The sequence below is a fragment of the Phasianus colchicus genome, chromosome 17 (genome assembly GCF_987193195.1).
Source record: "Phasianus colchicus chromosome 17, bPhaCol1.hap1.1, whole genome shotgun sequence".
In the NCBI taxonomy this organism is placed as follows: Eukaryota; Metazoa; Chordata; class Aves; order Galliformes; family Phasianidae; genus Phasianus; species Phasianus colchicus.
Window position 1 is genome coordinate 9,620,115 of NC_143452.1, and position 19,107 is coordinate 9,639,221.

The window sequence follows — 19,107 nt, forward strand, 5'->3', positions numbered from 1 at the left end:
CTGAAGCTTGCTTTTGCTACCAGCTTTCTTCATCTCACACCCCTTGCAAGCACCAGCTACAAGCTCACCTCAAACATTCCCCACAATGGGGATCAGGAGCAGACAGTCAAGGGGAGCAGCTCAGCCAGCAGAAACAGCAACAATCTCCTGGGCTCTTCCTGCCCAACTAGATGTTAAGGAATCTCTTGGCTGTTAGGGTCTCCTTGCCCTGCTCCTCCAAACCAACCACTTGGTTTTTCTGATGGCTGGAGTCACCTAGTTTTCAGTCTGTTACAATGTGGAGAGCAACGTTCTCGATATCATCTCTGCAGCAGCCTGTGCTGTTGGCATTTAAAGGCACAATATCACAAGCTATTTAATACCATGCAAAAATCACAAGAATGCAACGTCCAACTGATCTGGACAGCTGCATGTCATCACTGCCCAAAAAGTTCTATTCTACCAACAGGCCTCAGTCAGGTAAGGAGAGCCAGGACTGCCAGCCAGCCACTCCAGGATTTGGCCCAATGTTTTAGCTTTTAAGAGCTGGGCTAGAAGCAAGCTTTCACACACTGAGGGTCTATCTACAAGCAGCTTTATGCTGTCTCATGACCCAGGTATGGATCAGTCAACACTGATCCAGATACTGTTCTGAGCCTCTATGCAGCTCTACAACAAATGCAAAGTCCACACACAGTTCAAATAAAAGTCAGAAACTGACAAAAATGTTTAATATTAGTTTTGAAGAAAAAGTGACCATACTTGCTTAGATGAGAAAATAATGACTAAGTGTGTTTAGTGAGCTCTCCTGCCACTGTCAGCCCACAACTGTGGCTCCACCGAGGCCCAAACAGAGAGGCAGGCCTCCCTGCAGCTGCTCTCTCAGTACGTGACAAGGCAAACTCACTTGGGACACAATACACAATTGCCGTGGGAGCTGGCGTATGGAGGTTGCACTCAGATCTGTGTTTGGCTGCCGCTCTTGGGCCATGGCACATATCAGCAGAACTGCAAGAGAAGGGAGTTTAAACCCTGATTAGAAAACTTCACTAAGGGAGTTGCAGGTCAAGCGCTTGCTGCCTAGAAGATAGGGATCCAGGTGACGGTCTTGTTTCTGAAGCTGGCAAGGGCTTGGGGGTTCTTTGGAGGCAGGGCTCAGCCCCCACAGTAAGGGCTAAATAGAGCTCCTACTTGAATTTCTCAGCTGTGGCTCTGGCACTCTGTAGCAGTGCCATTTCTGCTCACATCCGAGCTCTGCACACAGTATAAAAGCAGTTTGAAAATCCTACATAATGTCATCGCCACCATCTCTTGGGTGGCAGAGGGAGCATAAAAAGCACTGTGAAGTTGGTCATGGCAGAAGAGGGAATGTGAGGAAGGAGAGAGGGAATGAGAAGTAAGACATAGCCCCAGCTGGTCTGCAGAGATGGGATGAACCCAGGAGCTCTCGCCTCTGTGCTGGGAGGAAAGATCACTCGCTAGAGCTAGTCAGCATTTGGCAAGCACATCTGAGGAGAGCAGCTAAGCATCTGCAGCATCGTGGGTAGAGCTACCCTAACACCCCTCAGTGCCAGTAATATCCTTGGTGTGCTACCTTCCAGCGGTTCCCACACTCGTTGCACACGACAAAGGTGGTCATGGGCTCATCGGAGCTGCGGGTCTGCACCTGGAGGAGGATACAAAGGAAAGGAGAGGTGAGCATCGTATGCTGCCTCGTGGGAGGGTCACAAAGCAGCTCCTTGCCCCCATCCCACCCCAGCAACCAGGGATTCATGCTGAATATCTGGTCACACTTGCAGAAATCAAGACATCAGGGGTTGGGAGCGCAAAGAGCCTCCCTGTAAAATGAATCTGGTTATTGTTTTACACAGAAATTTACACATCCACACATATGTTCCGAGACCATTAGGAGACTTGCAGATTCTGCAGCTAAACCAAGTTTCGCAGTGTCTAATTTATTGTAATCTAAACAGACAAGCATCATCAACAGCCGCCTGCCAGCGCTCCCAGGGTACAGTGGGTAAACACCAGAGCAGCTGAAAGCTCTGGCACTAAAAGGCCACTGATAGGAACTGGAGGGATGCCCCACCAGACATAAAGACACACATGTGACAGATACCCACACCACAGCAGGGACACTTCTCCCCAAGCCAGAAGCACACACAAGGACTTGCACTGCTGCAAGAGAGCCCCACGTCTACTCAAGTGATTGCACAAGCACCTGAGGGGCTCTGATCTCCCTGCTACAACCACTTTTTCTTAATGATTGTGACAAAAGCAACAGCAAGAAAATGACCCCGTCAGCATTCAGCAGCAGCTGCTTGAGGAGACACTGCCTAATGGTCCTTCACAAACCTGACACCATCTGAGCAACTCGTTTTGGGGCAGCAGCCTTCCCTTCTCACCCCTCATTCTTTGTGGGTGGCTTTGGCAGCACACACAGCCACAGCCGTGCTGCGCCCCAGGAAGGGATGCAGCTGGCTGGGAGACTACAAAACCCTCAGCCCATCAAGCACATGCTCCACAGGAACACATAAAAAAGCACTCAAGCCATTCCCTTTTACAGACCAGTCCCGTGTCCTGGCCTCACAGAAATATACTCTGGGTTACCAGGTTCTGCACATTTCCAGTCTGCTTTCTATTTGAGTCATTAAAGAACTGATATTTAACCCAGATGTGGCCAGCTCTTGCCAGAAACACAGTTTACTAAGAAAAAAAGATAATCAGATTTTCATGGCATTTGAGTTCCACAAGGCACCAAAATATTGGCACCCTTTGAGCAAATCAGACAGCAGAACTATGCCAAAGGGGTAATTATGATGATCCACATGTGTAATTACCTAACGTGCAAGAGCCACAGCATTTGCATGATGCAAACTAAACACGTTCCTCAAGAATGCCAGATAGCTGAATTCTGGCATTCCCACCCAACGTTACTCTTAGGCTCTCAATGCTTTCATAAATGCCAGTTCACCCTCCTCAAGCATAGAACACATTAATGCCAGTGACTGTCTCTTCTCTGGAAAATTTTCTGATTATCTCTATTTAAAAGACACTGCCATGATCTGCCCCAATTCTAAGCAGCCAGACTCCAGCTTACAAGTGAAGCTCAAGTCCCACATGCTGCCAAGACAAACGAGGCAGCCCTGCAAGCTGACTTACTGGGCCATGCTCAGAGCCAGGCCTCTCATCCAACCCAGTCTGTGGGATGCAGAACTGCTGGACAGCCAGAAAAAAACCCAGGGTCAGCTGCCTGGCTCTCATCTGTTTGCATGTCACACCCAAGCATATTGAAGGGTTTCACTTGGCTCTTGCACACGCAGTTTGGGCACACATACTCAGCAAACATTAGCAACTGTGAGATTGCTGGTGCATTTTTTGGTAACTAAACATTCCAAACCACTGACTTGCAGCAAAGGCAGATTGATCTCCAAACACCTGGCATAAGCATGGGAACTAACACATACTGGTAATGCACAAAGCTTCCAGCAGCTGTCCATCAAAGGGAACAAATCACCTCTGCTTGCTCATACCACTGTTTCACTTATTCCTTATTAATGATTTCACCTCTTTAATGCTTTTATTTCGAACAAGCTGGGATTTGTTCAACCACAGCTTATCCATGTGCTTAATTTGCACTTCTAATACCATCAACATGCCTACTTCAGTTTCTGCAGCCTCTCTTCTACACAACCCACTCCTCCTTTTTCTGAGCCTCCACGTTCCCTGCACCTGCTTTCAACATGAAGCTCTCCCAAGCTGCTCAGCAAGCAGCCCTGACATACTGCTGGTATGACATCCCTTGGTACTGCACAAGCCCAGCTCTTCAAGAAAGAGAGCAGCATTTGCTCAAGGTTACAGAAGCCCCAATGAAAGATGACCACAAAAGCATCACTGTTGTATTTTAGAGAGCCCTGAGCACACCAAAAGCTTCTCCCCACCAGTAGCAAGATCTCTGCCATGCTGCATGGCGTGCTGAGGAGCAGTAAGAGCTCCAGACCATGACAGATCATTTCCTTTGCAGAGGTCAACGCCATGGAGGCTACAGGAGCAGGAAGACTAACCTGGGTGTAAGTGCAGTTCTTCTTCTTGCATTTCCCACAGGTGAAGAGGTCAGTCTGCGTCCCTCCTGTCTTTGCCATCTGATGTTCCCGGATTGCTTCTTTCGTCATGGCTTTCCTGATCTCTTTCAGCTCATTACTGGCCATTTCCTTTCAAAAAAGCAATAAAGTCACATCTGCCCAGTTCTCCCACCACACCCACCACACTCCAGAGAGTCAGCAGGAGGGAACAGCCTAACAGATGGGCCTTTCACTTTTGGTTACTTGTTCATATCTAGGCCCCTGGGATGCTATGAAGTTCCATCAGAGTATTCTCCACATCACAATCACCACTACCAGCCCCCTCCTCATACATTCTGGTAGCAGCTGCTGAGAGATCTGCAACCCTGGCAAGCAGACCAGCCACTTGCTTCAAAGTGAATCCATATGATACTTTCCCTGTAAGAAACAAACCCTGCTCAGGCTTCCTCACCTCCGAGGTCATCACTGCAATCTGTTCAGGAGTAATGGCCCCACACAGCACATTCTTTTTCAGCTCAGGATTTTTGGAGTCCTTCAGATTGGAGATGCGGCTCCTCACTCGGTTTTTGTATTTCATGTCAGTGTTTTTGATATCTTGATATATGCGTACATGGCAGTCAAGGACTTTCCAGTCAATCCAAAGGCTTCCAACCACCATCTACACCACTCATTAATAGCAGAGTTATTGCTATTTGATCACCACTGCTGTGATCAAAAGACAGCTCCTGCTCTAGGAAGTTAACACTATCAATAATACACAATCCCAGGCTCCAAAGGCTTCCAATGCTAACTTTTTCCACATAATCCTGATTTTCAATTATGCTTGGTTCTTCAACCTACTCTCTATCAGCAAGACAGACATAAAAACCCTGCACTCAGAGTGCAGCTGCACCTCCTGCCCCACAGCCCCCAAAAGCAAGCAAGCTCTTGGCTATTCTCAAATCTACATGCAACTTCAAACTCACTGCTGTCTTCCCCACTGCTTCTGCCTCATATCAGCACAACGCTCTCAAGAGAGAGGCACAGAGCTGCTGTATGTCTTCAGAAGCAGGAGATACTATTTTGATAGGAAGGAGAAACTGGTACTTACAAACCCATGATGGTGTGAACGGGAAGGAAATATCTGTGTCAATCATACCAACTGTGTCAATCAGAACATTTACACAAAGACTGAGTGCCCCCTTTTTCTTCTGTGCTCACTAATATCATGGCCTGGAGACATGCAGACCCTTAAGAAAGCCCAGTACAGCAAGGATATATTCTTCAATCTGAGCTGCTATGTGCTCACAGTCAGCACCAATGGCAATATAGTCATCTGAAAGACAAAGAGAAACAAGAGGTCAGTGATTTCCAACTAGGCAAGGGGTCCCTGGGCTCAGTATTGAAGACACAAATCTAGACTGCTATTTTGGTTTACGTGCTCCTTTCATCACTGGCATCTTGGCCTTTGCTCTAGGCACTCTCTGACCCTTTCAAGAAGAGCAGTGACAAAAGCAGACAAATCCAGCCAGTTATGCCCTCCATCTCTCTATTGGATGGACTGCACTCACAAAGCTAACAAGAAGCTGGTCCTTCAACAATAACCTCCTCCATATCCAATGTATTTTTGCCATAGTTGAGGTCAAACTGGAAGGAATTCATTCTCAGCAGAAATTGGTGTCAATGAGAAGTAGCTCCACTCAGACCAACTCTGACAGAACCTAAACCATGCAGCATTAGAGTCAAGCCTTCATTTCTTTTCTCAGTTCAGGCTCCCTCCTCTTTTCTTTCACATGCTACTTTCTGACAGTTAAACAGCATCATAGAGAGCAAAAACTGTCATCAGCTTATACACTGGGTATGTTAACCAACACCACGAAGTAGGGGAAAGCAGTGCAGAGCAGGGCTGAGCTTAGCAGCAGACTTGAGGGGACTGCTTCCCAGGCTTCACATGGAAAGAGTTCTTCTAAGAGTTACACAGGGTATTTAATGCAGCACACACACACAGGCTAGAAATAATGACTGTATGAATCTTTCCATCTGCTGTCTACATTCCCTAGCTTCAAATTAATAAAACAGCAGTGCTTAGACAGATACCAGTTTTCCAAGAGGATCTGCAACATGGTCTCAAGTATACATTCAGCTTGAGGTGTTTAAAATCTGACTTTTAGAGATGCTGAGCACCTGCAGCTGCCTCTGGCTTTAGAGAGCACATTCTGAGTGGAAGAGAAACTTATTCTATTCCAGGTCCACAGAGGACCACAGTATTTAAGCAGCTCCAGCCCATAAATACAGGAGAGTCTAAGTGCAGGAGGCAGCTGGCATAAGCACCATTACCGACACATTCCGTATACTGAGTTACAGCTTCACTTTGCATCCCAAGGATAGGCAGAGATGACAGCTTCACTTTACAGCAATCAGGTAAGACTGAGACCTAGAAAGGGAAGCAAATACCTGCATACCTGAAGATCAAACTTCTGGCCAGACCCACCCACCCAGACTGCAGAATAGAAGACCACACAACCCCAAGTTCTTAACTGCCATTGCCTGACACATCAGGTCCCTAGGCAAGTATCAACAGCTGCTGCAACACCAGCCAGCCTGACAAAGGGTGATGACAAACCAAACTGACTGCAATAGTCTTTTAACAAGGCTGCTCCAGAAAAAGCATATCTAAGAGGATCCAAATTTGGTATTGACCCACATGTAGAGATCTATCAGAACTCACTGGAAGCTGAGAAGTATTTCAGGCAAAGTAGGGTTTTGCCCAGCACCTACCATCAGCCTGCAGAGCTGTTGTCAGCATTTCTCTGCATTTGTTACGGACAGCATCACAGGTGATGGGCGCCGGGGGGAAGGTGGTGATTTTGGGGGTGGTCGGGGTCTTCGGAGGCTCCTGCCTTTTGTTGGAGCTAAAAGAGAAACTTCACCTGTCAGAATGTCTCAGTTCGGGTCACTGAGAGCAGAGAAGGGATCAGCAGGCATGTGGCCAAGCATCCTGTTAATTATAATACAAAACAGTCAGAGGATACCAGTGCAAAGACATGCTCCAAACCAGCACACAGTGCAACACAGCAGCCAACACCACCAACCCAGATATGAGTTCTCCAGTGGAATGTGCTGGCAGTAAGTCGAGGTTTAATCCATGAAGCAGGCCTGCCAATCAATTGGTTATTGAACACAAGCCACAACTGCTGAACCACCAGGCAGCACTTGAAAGTATTGCAAAGCCATAGGATACTGTCAGTAATTCAAACGTGCTCAGAACTTCCTGAGACATCCTTCACCCCTGAGATGCCAGCAGTGGGAACTGAACACTGGCACAGAAACGCAGCACGGTGTGTTCTGCAGCAGAAATCAGAGAAGCTTACACAAGGCTCTGCAGAGCAAGGGCTTTCTGTGCTCAGAAAAAGAAAAAAAAATGGCTCCTTCAGCTCTGATATATAAAAAGAAACACAGCAAAACACGTAAGAGGATTTTCCTTTTTCCTCTGATTACTCATCTCATACAAGGGCACCCCTACACATCACGCAGCTCACACAGGTGCCAGGTGGACACAGGACTAATAAACACAACTTCCCTTGCAAAAAAAACCAACATTTCCCACCTGCAAGCACTTGTAGGCACAGTCAGGGAAATGCAAACATCTGCCTGCTGGGACTGCATCAGCCAGCTCGTCTGCCAGGAGAGCCAGGGGGCACCCAGCCATCACCCCACATGCAGCAGGGTCCAGCACTGCACAGGCTCAGATTTGTTTTTTGGAGGAGTAATTCCATGGAGCAGTTCAGCTTGGGGTACATCCACAGTGCTGAAGTATCTTACCCATAAAGCCTAACATCTGCACATAGAGCTAGCCTTGCAATCACCACAGAAAAAAATTGGGGCTATTATGACTCCCAGATGACTTTATAGATCTTTCCTCCCCCTATCCTGCCCTGCTTATATCTAGGCAGTAGAACAGCCAATTTTTCAGCAGAGATTGCTCTAACTTTGGTGTTTGGGCCATAAAACACACAGTATTTATTGCCAGTATCTGGGTAACATCAATGCAGTAAGAGAGAAAACAAAAATAAGAAACCCTGAAAATTTCAGCCACACCACACTGGCCATGTTTCCTTGAGATACAAGTGGCTGAACATCACTAAGAAGTTGGGACACTACTGCCAGCTTTCTGCCATGAGAAATCTCTCATCAACAAGCACTTCCACTGCACTGCCTGGGAAGGGATTAGTTATTCCACAGCAGGGCAGAACTGAGCTGGAACCCACAGCTGTATGTACAGAGCCAGACAGCCCCAGGGACTCAGGACAGGGACCCCACTGCTGCCAAGTCCAAATCCTGCCTGGCTCTGCAGTGCCTCAAAGCCTTCAGATCATCATCAGAACTGCTGGATTTGCCTTATTCAGAAGGGCCCCCACCAGTGCACCTTGAGCATGCTGTTCAGGTCAAAGCAGAGCTGGAAGATTCATTTCTCTCTCAGATGAAATAGAAGCATTTTGAAAATTCTATTGTCAGCTCACTTACACTCTGCCCAGTAGCTGAATGAAGACTTGTTGCTGGCTAGTTTTACTGGTCAGCACTGCACCAAGCTACTAAGAAACACATTTATTAGGTGTCCAAACAGCTAAAAACACTCAGAATTTACATTACATATAGAATCATACAATATATGACAAGAGAAAAAACTTAGCTTGCAAATAATCACTCATGATGATCTTTTCCCTGGAGGGTACAAATTGCTACCAGGTACTTTTGTACTTAAGGAACTATGTACAGATCACAGACGTTGCACAAGAGAGCGAATGCAGCAAATGACACACAACTCAAAAGCTCATCTGAAAACTGCAGCTGATCTTGTAGAAAACACTTCAGAAAAATTGGACTTCCCAAAGAATAAAGGAAAAAAGCCTGGAAAGAATATGTGAAACAAAAGGAAACACTGATAGGATTAGAGTGGCTTACAGTATGGACTACTGGGAGGAATGCTGAAATACTTGAAAACTTGTTACAAATACAGATGGCAGGAAAAAATCCTTTGTATTTGCAAGAAAAAATAACGGAATACAAAACAACAATCTTAACAAGACAGGTTTTGATCAACACTAACTTTCAAACTGTAAATATGAGTTATTAACTGGAAGGGACCAAAGGCAGCTCTGAAAATACCTTACACCCTGAGGGTTTTCTATAGGGCTATCAAAGAGCAGCTTAGAGAAAGGCCCAACTTCAAGTCAACCTTCAAACTACCATGGACAAACTACCAAGACCTTTTAATTTTAATAAGATTCTCTCTCTGAATGCTATTAAATATTTCATATCAATTTAAATAGCAAAAGTTTATTCCCTGAAGGTGGAAAAAGCTAGATAAGTTGCATGGTTATCAACTTCTGTCAACTGGTGAGCAACAGTTTTTGCCTGCATACCTGCACATGCCCTGAGATGACAACTGATCACTCCTGAGGTAGATCAAATAGGCTCTGAGCTATTCCAAAGGCTGTACAGAGAGCTATTTATTAAGCTTCAGAAGTTAGTTTATAATTAGAATAGTGGGAAATAGACCTCAAAGACACCAAGAAAACTTATTTCAGGAAATCCTTGCGGTTCACACTGTTCCTGAACAGGAGAAAGAGCTTGTAAATCTATCCAGACAACAAAAGTTCACACACACACACAAAAAAACCACACATGTATGCTAAAACCAAATGGTACAAAGCAACAGCCAGGCATCACAAACACAACTCAGGGCTGCACTGGAAGAAAACAGCTGAATTAAGGCCACAGATCCAAAACTTCCCAATAAAAGCTTCAGAGAGCCCCAGAAAAGAAAAAGCTGCCAGAGACAGAGAAACATTAGACATTGTCCATTAAGATGTACTACTGTAATGGCTAAAAGTACTACAGCACAGAGGATCACAGTAACACAGCAATTTGCAGGTGCCAGCCCCACGCTGGCTGGCTCGGAGCCTGCAGATCTAGCAGCATCAGCTCTCCAGTCACTACAGAGGGATTGCTACATCTGTGCTCCAGAAAGTAAGACAAACTGCAAGCCAAGAGCTATTTGGGTTTCTCCCTCCGACAGAAGAGGAAGGCGTAGCCAAAATCTATCAAAATAAGTGGCTGAAGTATCTGTATACAATCTGATCTCTTTGGTGCCTCAATAGCAGCCTCATCTGAACCTGCAAGCATAACACACTGAGCAGCAAGTTGGGCTCCTTTCATCACAGCCTGCACTTCAAAGAGCAAAGCCAAGAACTCCTTGCTGCTAATATTTTTTTTTTCCCCAAGGCAGATTAACAGTTCATTTTGCAGCACTGGAGAATAAGCACTGCACTCTGTAAAGAGCCTGCCTCAGCCTGACACCAGGAGCTCACCACTATGCTGGATCTGTGCTAAGCTCCTCCCTTTGCTTCTGTTTATCCCTCACAACCAAGGGGATGCTTTACCATTCAAAAGACTGGCAGAGGAACATACATCAAGGATCAAGGGAAAAAGCAGCAGTAGCTGCAGCATACCCTCGAGGCACAGCGTAAGGGTAGCAGCACAAACCAGAAAGCTCCATTCCACACATCCTATGACAACCATCTGCCCAAGAAGGAAGGGGAGGGCTGGGTTGTCTCACTACCTACAGCCAGGATCCCGTTGAAGTTTCCCCTTTTTCTTTCAACTGCAGTACTGCTTCCTGGCTTGAATGGGATCAGACGACTCTGTAATACTTGCCTTTCCCTTTCCCCAACAGGCCCAGCTGACAAGCTCCTGGCCTTTACACAGAAGAGCCAGCTGCCTCCCTTTACCATTCAGGGGATGCTCAAAGGCTCTTACCTCAACCACTGACTCAATTCCTATCCCCATTAAACCTACAACAGATTTTTCACTTGTCCACACGCTGGGGAAGGGAGTATTCACTGCATTTTCATAGAAGATAAAGACCACAAAGAGAAGGTATTTGCATCACAAAGCTGGTGATATTGCTCAGACTAATTACAAAACAAGCCCTTCTCATCTATCACTGACTGCTTCGTGGCCTTTAAACAGCTTCTCTTCTCAACAGGAGAAGAAACAGCACCTGGAAGATCCCAGCCTACTGCTTTAACCCCCATACCACGGGCACACACCCGACTGCCACTAGATGCATCATGCACACAGCTCTTGCTCACATCACACTCCAACAGCCAGTTCTCTGACTGTGAATTCTCCTCTATTAAAACTTCCATCGCAACATCAAATCCATTTTCACATTTTATGGAAGTGAGGTAACCAAAGACACATGTAAATTAAGTCACATCGCTCAGCATTAGTGGCTGTGCCCACCACCTGTCCTGTGCAGTGAGCTCTGAAGGGTGAGAAAGCTTACACCAAAATACTGATCCTGAGAGATCTGAGCAAAAAAAAAAAACAACAGCAGAGGAGCAAAGGATAAAGTGACAGGAAAGTGACCAGCAGGGAACAGGCCACAAGCACATAAAACCATAAAACTGTGTACAACAGAGGGACTTGGTACTCTGAATCTTCTGGCAAACTTAGGAAATAGGCAGTATCATCTAAGTGTCAAACCTATGACAAACCCATCCTCCTAGGATTGAGGCAAGCCTCTTGAAATGTGAGATATAAAGCCTTGTCCCATATTTCCCCTCTCCCCTTTGATCACACTGCCTCCACTCAACATCTTAGCATGTATAGGACAGTGGAAATAGGATGCAACATTGAAGGAGCAAGCATGCAGCAGACCTTCTAGAGGGGTGGACACCAGCCCAGAGTGAAAAGAGAACTTCTGCTGGGACTTGCTAGAAAGGGCACAGAGAAAGGGAAGTTTTAATACAGCGATGTATGAATCAATCCCATCCATAACTTGAGATTGCAAAGGCCAAAGAATCTCTGAAGAATTCAGAGTTAGAAATAAGCAAAAGCATCAATGCAACAAAACCCAGAAGTATTTCATTAATTAAAAAACTGACAGAAAACATGAAAAGTCATGAATAAAAGCAAAAAACTCACTAAAGCCACTGTCTTTTGTAGATGTTTATTTCTGCGTAACAGTTCAGTATTAAAAACACCACACAGCTCACCACTGAGGAAACCCATAGACTCCTAGTGACCCTAACCAGGAATCTGAGTACACAAATTCCTCAGCTGAGATGCTTAGAAGTGAAAATTCAAGTAAGACACTAAGAGAATATTCAAATTAGATAACAGTATCATCTCCAGCTAAAGGGAAGCATTACCTTTGGTCTCTTGAGTTACCGGTCTCCTTTGAGGAAGATGTTGGCAAGGACAGGTTTTTCTTCTTCTCCTCACTTTTTTCCTCTGAAGCATCTAAATTTGAACAAAAAGAAAAAGCAAACTTGAATGCAAAGTGTTCAGAACAGCTCTTTACACTGTAACCCTGCATACACTAAGCAATGTCCTAAAACTTCACAGAGCTGGCTCAAGGCAAATCATTCTACAAAAAGAATTTTAAAAAGACAAAGAAAGCTTTTACGGCCCTGCATGCAGACCTTCTACTTGCCTTCAAGTAGAAGCTAATTTAAACAAAAGCTTTCCCTACTAAACCAGAAAGCAGGGATCAATCACCTTCCCTCCTCAAGAGATAAGCTTCCTCACAAGACCTGCCTCATCACAAAAGTTCCTTTCAAAGACTCTGGCTGCTGAGTACAGATTGAATTAAGTTCTCTAAAGTGTCACCAAATGCAGTATTTCAAGCCAACATCATCTGAAGGCCAGTAAGAGCTGGCCCTTCTGGGAGTCTTGCACTTCCGAAGCGCTGCTGAAAGCCAAGAGCACAACCCTGAAGATGGCTCTCATTACACTGCAGAACTAGTTTCATCCAGAGATAAATTGTCTGAGCCAATCAAATACACATCAACCCTGATGTGGAAAGCCCAGTTGCAGATTCTGCTCAGTGCCAACCGTCATGAAAGCCCCTCCAGCAGAAAACAATGTGAATTTGTCTGCAAGTTGTTAAACTAAGATCCTTCTCCAAGTCATCATCCAAAATCCATTCTAGCATTTCTCTTTCCAAGCTGAGGTACAAGGCTGACAGCACATGCTGTATGAATGCCACGTAGCACACAAGTCAGGTTGAAGGCTTCAGAGTACAGATATTGTTTCTATAACTAACGTTGCTAATTATCATATAATTAGAATAGTTCTGAAGCTTTCCCTGTTCTTTCCAGCCAACTAGCCATTGCGTTGACAAACAGGAACTCAAACAACCAGTATGCATGGCAACAGATGAAACTCCAAACGTAGTGCAGTTTCAAAGGCTGGTTTTCTAGAATGTTCTACATGGATGCACAAGACCTCCTGAGAAAGCCAATCTCCCACTGAAACCAGCACCCTCACAAGTGGAATCTGACAGGAACATGATTGTTTTCTTACCTAGAAGTTTTTTCCAAGATTTGATGAGTGATTTGGCAAGTGCTATCACTTCTTCATCTGTACTCTGCTTCCTCAGTGCATTCACTGACATACCAATGCGGGTGGACTGCAAGTGAACATGCACATGAATCATTCAAGAACAGATACGTTACTCGTTACCAACTGAAATCAGAAATAAGCATAGCAAAGTCAAAACAATGACCAAGATGCATAATATCCAAGAGTTCCCAGAATCATCTACTCCTTATAACTCCAAAAGCAAGGGATGACAGTGTCCAGCTTGCTGGGACTCATCACAAATTGGGCAGCCCATCACTCACAAACACCTCTACACACCTGAGTCATTTAAGCTTAGAGTGAAAGAATCCCAAATGTGCATCTTAATCTCTGAATTGTTATTGTGTTCATCTCCCCGATGTCCTGAATATCACCATTACAAAGACTTAAAGAACTCCTTCCCTCAGCCCCCAACACACTGTCATTTACATCTTCCCTTTTATTTTGAGGATCTATGAAGGGATTTGAGCATATGCCTCATCAGCTGTGCACAAACTTCAGGCAGCACACTTTTGCCTAAAGCTATTTTATTGATGCCCAACACCCAGGTGCAGAGCTATTTTCTAGAGGTAATATTTATTTTGATGCTTGGAGTAAGGCAAGAAGGCAGAGTAAATTATTACATTCCTTTAAAAAGCATTCTGTGCTCCTCCAGAGACAGACTTCAGCTCTGCACCCTAACTGTGCAACTCACCTGCAGTAAGTCCAAAGTCATAGGCATACTCTTCAGTTCCTTCAGTAAATCCATTGCACCATCCTGCAGAAGAAAGGATAGAGAATGGGTGCCTCAGCATTTAGTAAAGAAATGCAACAGCTTGGGAATAAATTTAGAAAGTTGAAATCAAAGACGACAATTCTTCCCTAAAACATCATCAAGGCTGCTGAGCATTAGGTCACTGCCCTCACCTGACAAGTTCAGGACCTTTAACACCTGAAAAATCACTCTGAATCACAGCTGCCACCTCAGCACACATCTGGCTGGCATGAGTAATTCTACCTAACTGTTTTGTGAGCCTTGATCATTGACATCAGGTTGTAAAAACAGTTCAGCAGAATTGCAAGAACTCCAGTCACCCACTTACATCTCAAAAGCATTGCCTACAGCCACAGCTACCTGCATCCTCTTTCTACCACTTGAAACTCCATGTGATCACCTCGCAGTAGGCACGCTGATATCCCCCCTCTGCTCAGAACAAGAGCTGGTACCAGGAGCAAAGCATCAAGCAGCAAAGCTAAGGAGCTGGCTGCTTGAAACTCATTAAAGTTTTCTTGCATCAGTTTCACAGCCCCATAATCCAGAAAATCTGTCTAGCAATCTTGCAGGTGCCTAGAATTGGTAGTCTAAGACAAACAGCAGGGACAGAAACATGAGCCACGTCTCCTTTTAGCAGCACTCTGCAGCTCACAGCCTGAAGCAAGCCCACTTCCATTCAGCCAGCTCCTCCTCATCCCCTTCTATCAAACAAGACCTCCCAGTGTTCACATCCATTTCCATTCCATTGGCAGCTTATTTCCAACACTAACAACTCCAAGCTCCAAACTCCAAGACCTATAAGGCCCATCATTGTAGTGACACAGACTGCCCTGCATCCCCTCCTCCCTGTTGTTTCCCATCCACTGCAGGAAGCAATCCAGCTGCCAGTGCCACCCTAGAGAAAAGAGGCCGAGAAAGCCAAATGAAAGCAGAAGGAAAGCTTTCAGCACACACAGAAGCAACTCACACCAGCATAAGCCACACATCACAGTACCCAGAATGAGCAGCTTCCCATCCAGGCAGGTTCAGACTTTTCAGTTCCTCCAACAGTAACAGACTTCATTAAATCCAGCCCTTAACATACAAAAAGACGTGGTGATTCACGCTTCTGTTATCAGAAGTGGAGCCACATTTGGGGAAACAGCAGCCAATCAGGATCCACACACAAACTAGAGCAACAAACAGGTACTCCAGGCAATCGCCCTGCAGGAAGAGTTTGCAAATTAGCCAATACACAACAAACAGATAAAACGCCAACCAAGAGGAAAGGTTGCATACCACTCCATTAAGAAGCTGCCTCTTTCTCAGTGAAGCTCAGAAGCAAGTTCAAAGTTACTTCTTTCCTATTTCAATAATGGCGTTGTAAACCTTCCATCAACATGAACAAACATCAAAGGCTGAGCTGAGCTGTTGGTACAACAGCTACAAGGTACCACTGTTCAGCCCAACACCCAGAAGCTCACTGATCGCAGCTGCACCCAGCACCTCATAACCCAAAATTCGTTCCCCTAATCCATTCCCCACCTCAGCCATCACCTCCCACCCCCCAAAACCCACTCCCTTTGGTCCAAACCCAGGTGTAAAGCCCTTCTCGCACCCAGTTTGCTTCCATGTCACAGCTGATGCTGTTGGAAACAGCAGAAGCTGACACATCCAATCAGGCAGCCACAGCCCCCCTGTCCCCCCCATTCCAGGGAGCCACTACAGACCCCATGAGACCCACGGCAGGCAGACAGCAGCATGGCCAAACCCTCCATGCTCTGAAAGCTGATGGCGATGAGCAGAAAAAATGCTTCTACGGAACAGGGCTGCAAGAGGGAGATACAGAAGCGCTGGGGGTCACCCGAGGATGTGCTGGGGTTAGATATGAGGAGGAAGTTTTTCACACAGAGGGTGGTGAGGCACCGAAACAGGTTGTCCAAGGGGGTATGGATGTCCCATCCCTGCAGGCATTTAAGGCCAGGCTGGATGTGGCTCTGGGCAGCCTGGTCTGCTGGTTGGTGACCTGCACATAGCAGGGGGTTGAAAAGAGATGAGCACTGTGGTCCTTTGCAACCCAAGCCGTTCCATGACCCCCCCCCCCCCTTCCTCCTCCATAAAGAGAATGGGGAAGAAGGGTTGGGAGTGCTGCCCAGTAAGAAAGCAGAGAGCTGGGGGGGGGGCACAACGTGGGGTAAATGGGCTTCGCAATGAGGACACACAGCCCTCCCCTCCAAAACGGCGGGGGGTGGCACAGGGTGGGCCTGACCGCATTGCAAGGGGATGGGGGGGGGGGGTACAGAGCGGGGGGTCGTGGTACGGCCAGGCGTGGGGAGGGGGCAGGGCTGCAACACAGCGATGATGGCCGTTGGAGACAAACCCCCCCCTCCCCACTTCAAAACACGGCCCGCAGATGGGCAGCAGGGCGGACCCCCACCCCCAGAATGGAAGGGGGGAGGCGGGGAGGGACCCCAAAAGCACGGCGCTGCAGGGCTGTGTGTGTGTGTAACGGGGGCTGCCGCCACTCACCGCGGTCTTTTTGGCCACCATCTTGTCCAGCCGCTTGGCGATACGCACGATCTCCTCCTCCCCGCCCATCGCTCCGCTCCCCGTAGCGGCGAGGCCCGGGGGGTGTGACGGGGGAGGGAGGGACGGCGGCGATTCCCGGTGCTCACCTCAACCCCCCGGTACCGCAGTCCGAGCGGGCGGCGCGCGGGGCACGACGGGATTTGTAGTCCGAGCGGCTCCCGCCCGCCTCCTCCCCGCGCACGGCCGGGCGACGGGACTACAGCTCCCGGCATGCTTTGCGCCCGCTGGGGGCGCGCTGGGAAATGTAGTCCACCCCCTTGGAGGAACCGCAAGCCCCGCTCCCCCCCCACCGCCATTTTAGGGCTGCCCGAACTCAGGGGCTGAGCACATACGGCTGTGAGGCGCCGTGGGCTGGGCTGAGCCCTTAAGCCTGGCTTGGCATTCCCTAGCCCAGCCGCAAGCTGTACCCTAAAGCATCCTCACCTTGAAGCTGTGCCCTTTATAAGCTCCGCACAGGTGTGCCCTCTCTGCCCCTCCCAGCGCCTGGCCAGGTGGGCAGAGCTCGATGGATGGCGGCAGCTGTGAGATGGGCTGTGAGCCAGCTGTATGCTGGGCTCGTGGCTGGGGAATCACAGAATCATTACGGCTGGGAAAGAGCTCCACGACCCCCAAGTCCAACCCCACCCCACCGTGCCCACTGACCTCATCCTTCAGTGCCACATCCCCCAAACACCTCCAGGGACGGTCATCCCACCACCCGCTGGACAACATTTCTTCTAATGGGAATCCCAAAACCAAACAAGCTGCTCCAGCAGTGATCAAACCTCAATCACGCTCAGCACCACGCTGACCCACTGCTTGCTTACACTGACATTTGGGGCTGTTCAGCTCAGCCTGGAGGAATAACAAGGAGCGATGGGGTGCAGGGGGAAGCGTGAGCCCATTTGGGATCTGGGCCCTGGAGCCACCCTGTAGGTGGCACTCGTACACTGTGCAGGGCCGGCACGTCCCCGGGGTGCTGTGCAACGTCTGCTCCTGGGACTCGCTGCAAGCATCGATCTGCTCTGCTCAGCTGGATCCTGGCAGGAGGAGAGCTGCGATGCCTCCTGCGCAGCCACTTCGTCAGAACGCGACGTGTCAGTGGTTGGGAGAAGGAAAAGGAGAAGAAACACCAGCAGGCTGCAGCTCCAGCGAGCGCTGGATGCTGTCTCCTTGCTGCTGCTGGTAGAGCCCTGATTATGCTGGTAAATAGCTGCTGCGTCCTGCCTTGGCAGGCTGCAAGTCAGCTGAATGCAGGGGTTTGTTACATGAGGCTGTGAGCTGCAGAATTCCATGTTGGGAAGCAGGGATCCTTGAGCTCAGCCACAACCCCGCTCTCTCCTACAGAGAGTCACCGAGGCCAGGGTTTAAATCAGCACACAAAAGTGGAGAGAATGGAACAGATTGGTGCTAAATCTCTGGGGATAGCTGTCTGCCACAATGGCATTTTTGGTACTCAAAGATGTTGCTTTATGGCAGCTCACACTGAGTTGGACAAATCCGGGATCCCCTTGGGCAAGAGCTGCTCCCCAGATGTGCGAGAGACATTTTGCGTCGCCCACAAACCAGCAGAGGTGGCCCCAGCCCAAACCTGAGCTCCAGCCCCTCTCCCTGGTGTGACGTTTGGCACTACCTTGACAGTTCTTGGCTTGGGTCCCACGTTTGTAAACGCAAATCCCCTCCAACCCTCAGTCTGGAGCCTTTGGAGCCTCTGTCCCTCGGCAGGGTCTGGCTATAGGGCAGGAGGTGCTATTTTGGCCCATCTCTGCTAGACAGGAAGAAGCCAGGAGATCTTCTGGAGGTCCCTGGCAGCAGGCGGCCGCCTGTCCCATGTGTGGGGTCGGGTCATGCCGGTCCTCGGCGTCAGCGGAACGCTTGAGAGGCACCGCTGCCACTGTCAATGTGGTTTGTATCACTGCAACATGAACATGGTTCCTGACCACAAGTATGGCTGGGGACGTGTCTCAGATTCCAGACTGCTCACTCACACCGAGCACCATCGCCCCATCGGAGCGAGAAGCCTGTCACCCCGCTGCCTGCAAATGCCGCCCTCCCACCACGCCGGCCATCCTCTCCCAGCCTGATGGCATCCTGGAGGGACAGGGCTGCACAAAATGCCAGCTGGATGGGAGAGATGTGCGACAAGCACAACTCTGCCGCTGAGCCACGGCCCTTCCATCCTTCTCACTCTCCCCAAGGGTTAACAGGACAGGCGTTCACAGAGCGGGGAGGGTTTCTGGCTGACCTTGGCTGGGAAGCAGCGTGGCGTCGCTCAGCCCGGCCCCCCGAGTGCGAGCCGGTGGTCGGAGCGCTCGCCGAGCCTGGGTGGAGGTA

At 48.2% G+C, this 19,107-nt stretch overlaps 1 protein-coding gene across 3 annotated transcripts; it reads right to left on the reverse strand.

The window, feature by feature from the left end:
• Positions 1-693: 693 nt before the first annotated feature.
• On the reverse strand, positions 694-16,986 carry TCEA2 (transcription elongation factor A2). Of its 3 annotated transcripts, none has more exons than XM_031589644.2 (10): positions 16,735-16,976; positions 14,167-14,229; positions 13,416-13,521; positions 12,260-12,350; positions 6,819-6,952; positions 5,320-5,376; positions 4,513-4,667; positions 4,044-4,190; positions 1,574-1,645; positions 694-987 (listed from the first exon to the last, which is right to left on the reverse strand). In XM_031589644.2, the coding sequence occupies exons 1-10, from the start codon at positions 16,801-16,803 to the stop codon at positions 979-981; spliced, it is 903 nt and encodes a 300-aa protein (XP_031445504.2). In that variant the 5' UTR covers positions 16,804-16,976; the 3' UTR covers positions 694-978. The 3 variants fall into 3 exon arrangements, with proteins under 3 accessions (XP_031445504.2, XP_090008243.1, XP_090008242.1); XM_090152117.1 differs by lacking the exon at positions 694-987 and adding an exon at positions 15,221-15,429 and having other exon boundaries at positions 1,013-1,645; positions 16,735-16,986; XM_090152116.1 differs by lacking the exon at positions 694-987 and having other exon boundaries at positions 1,529-1,645; positions 16,735-16,982.
• Between the last annotated feature and the right edge of the window lie 2,121 nt (positions 16,987-19,107).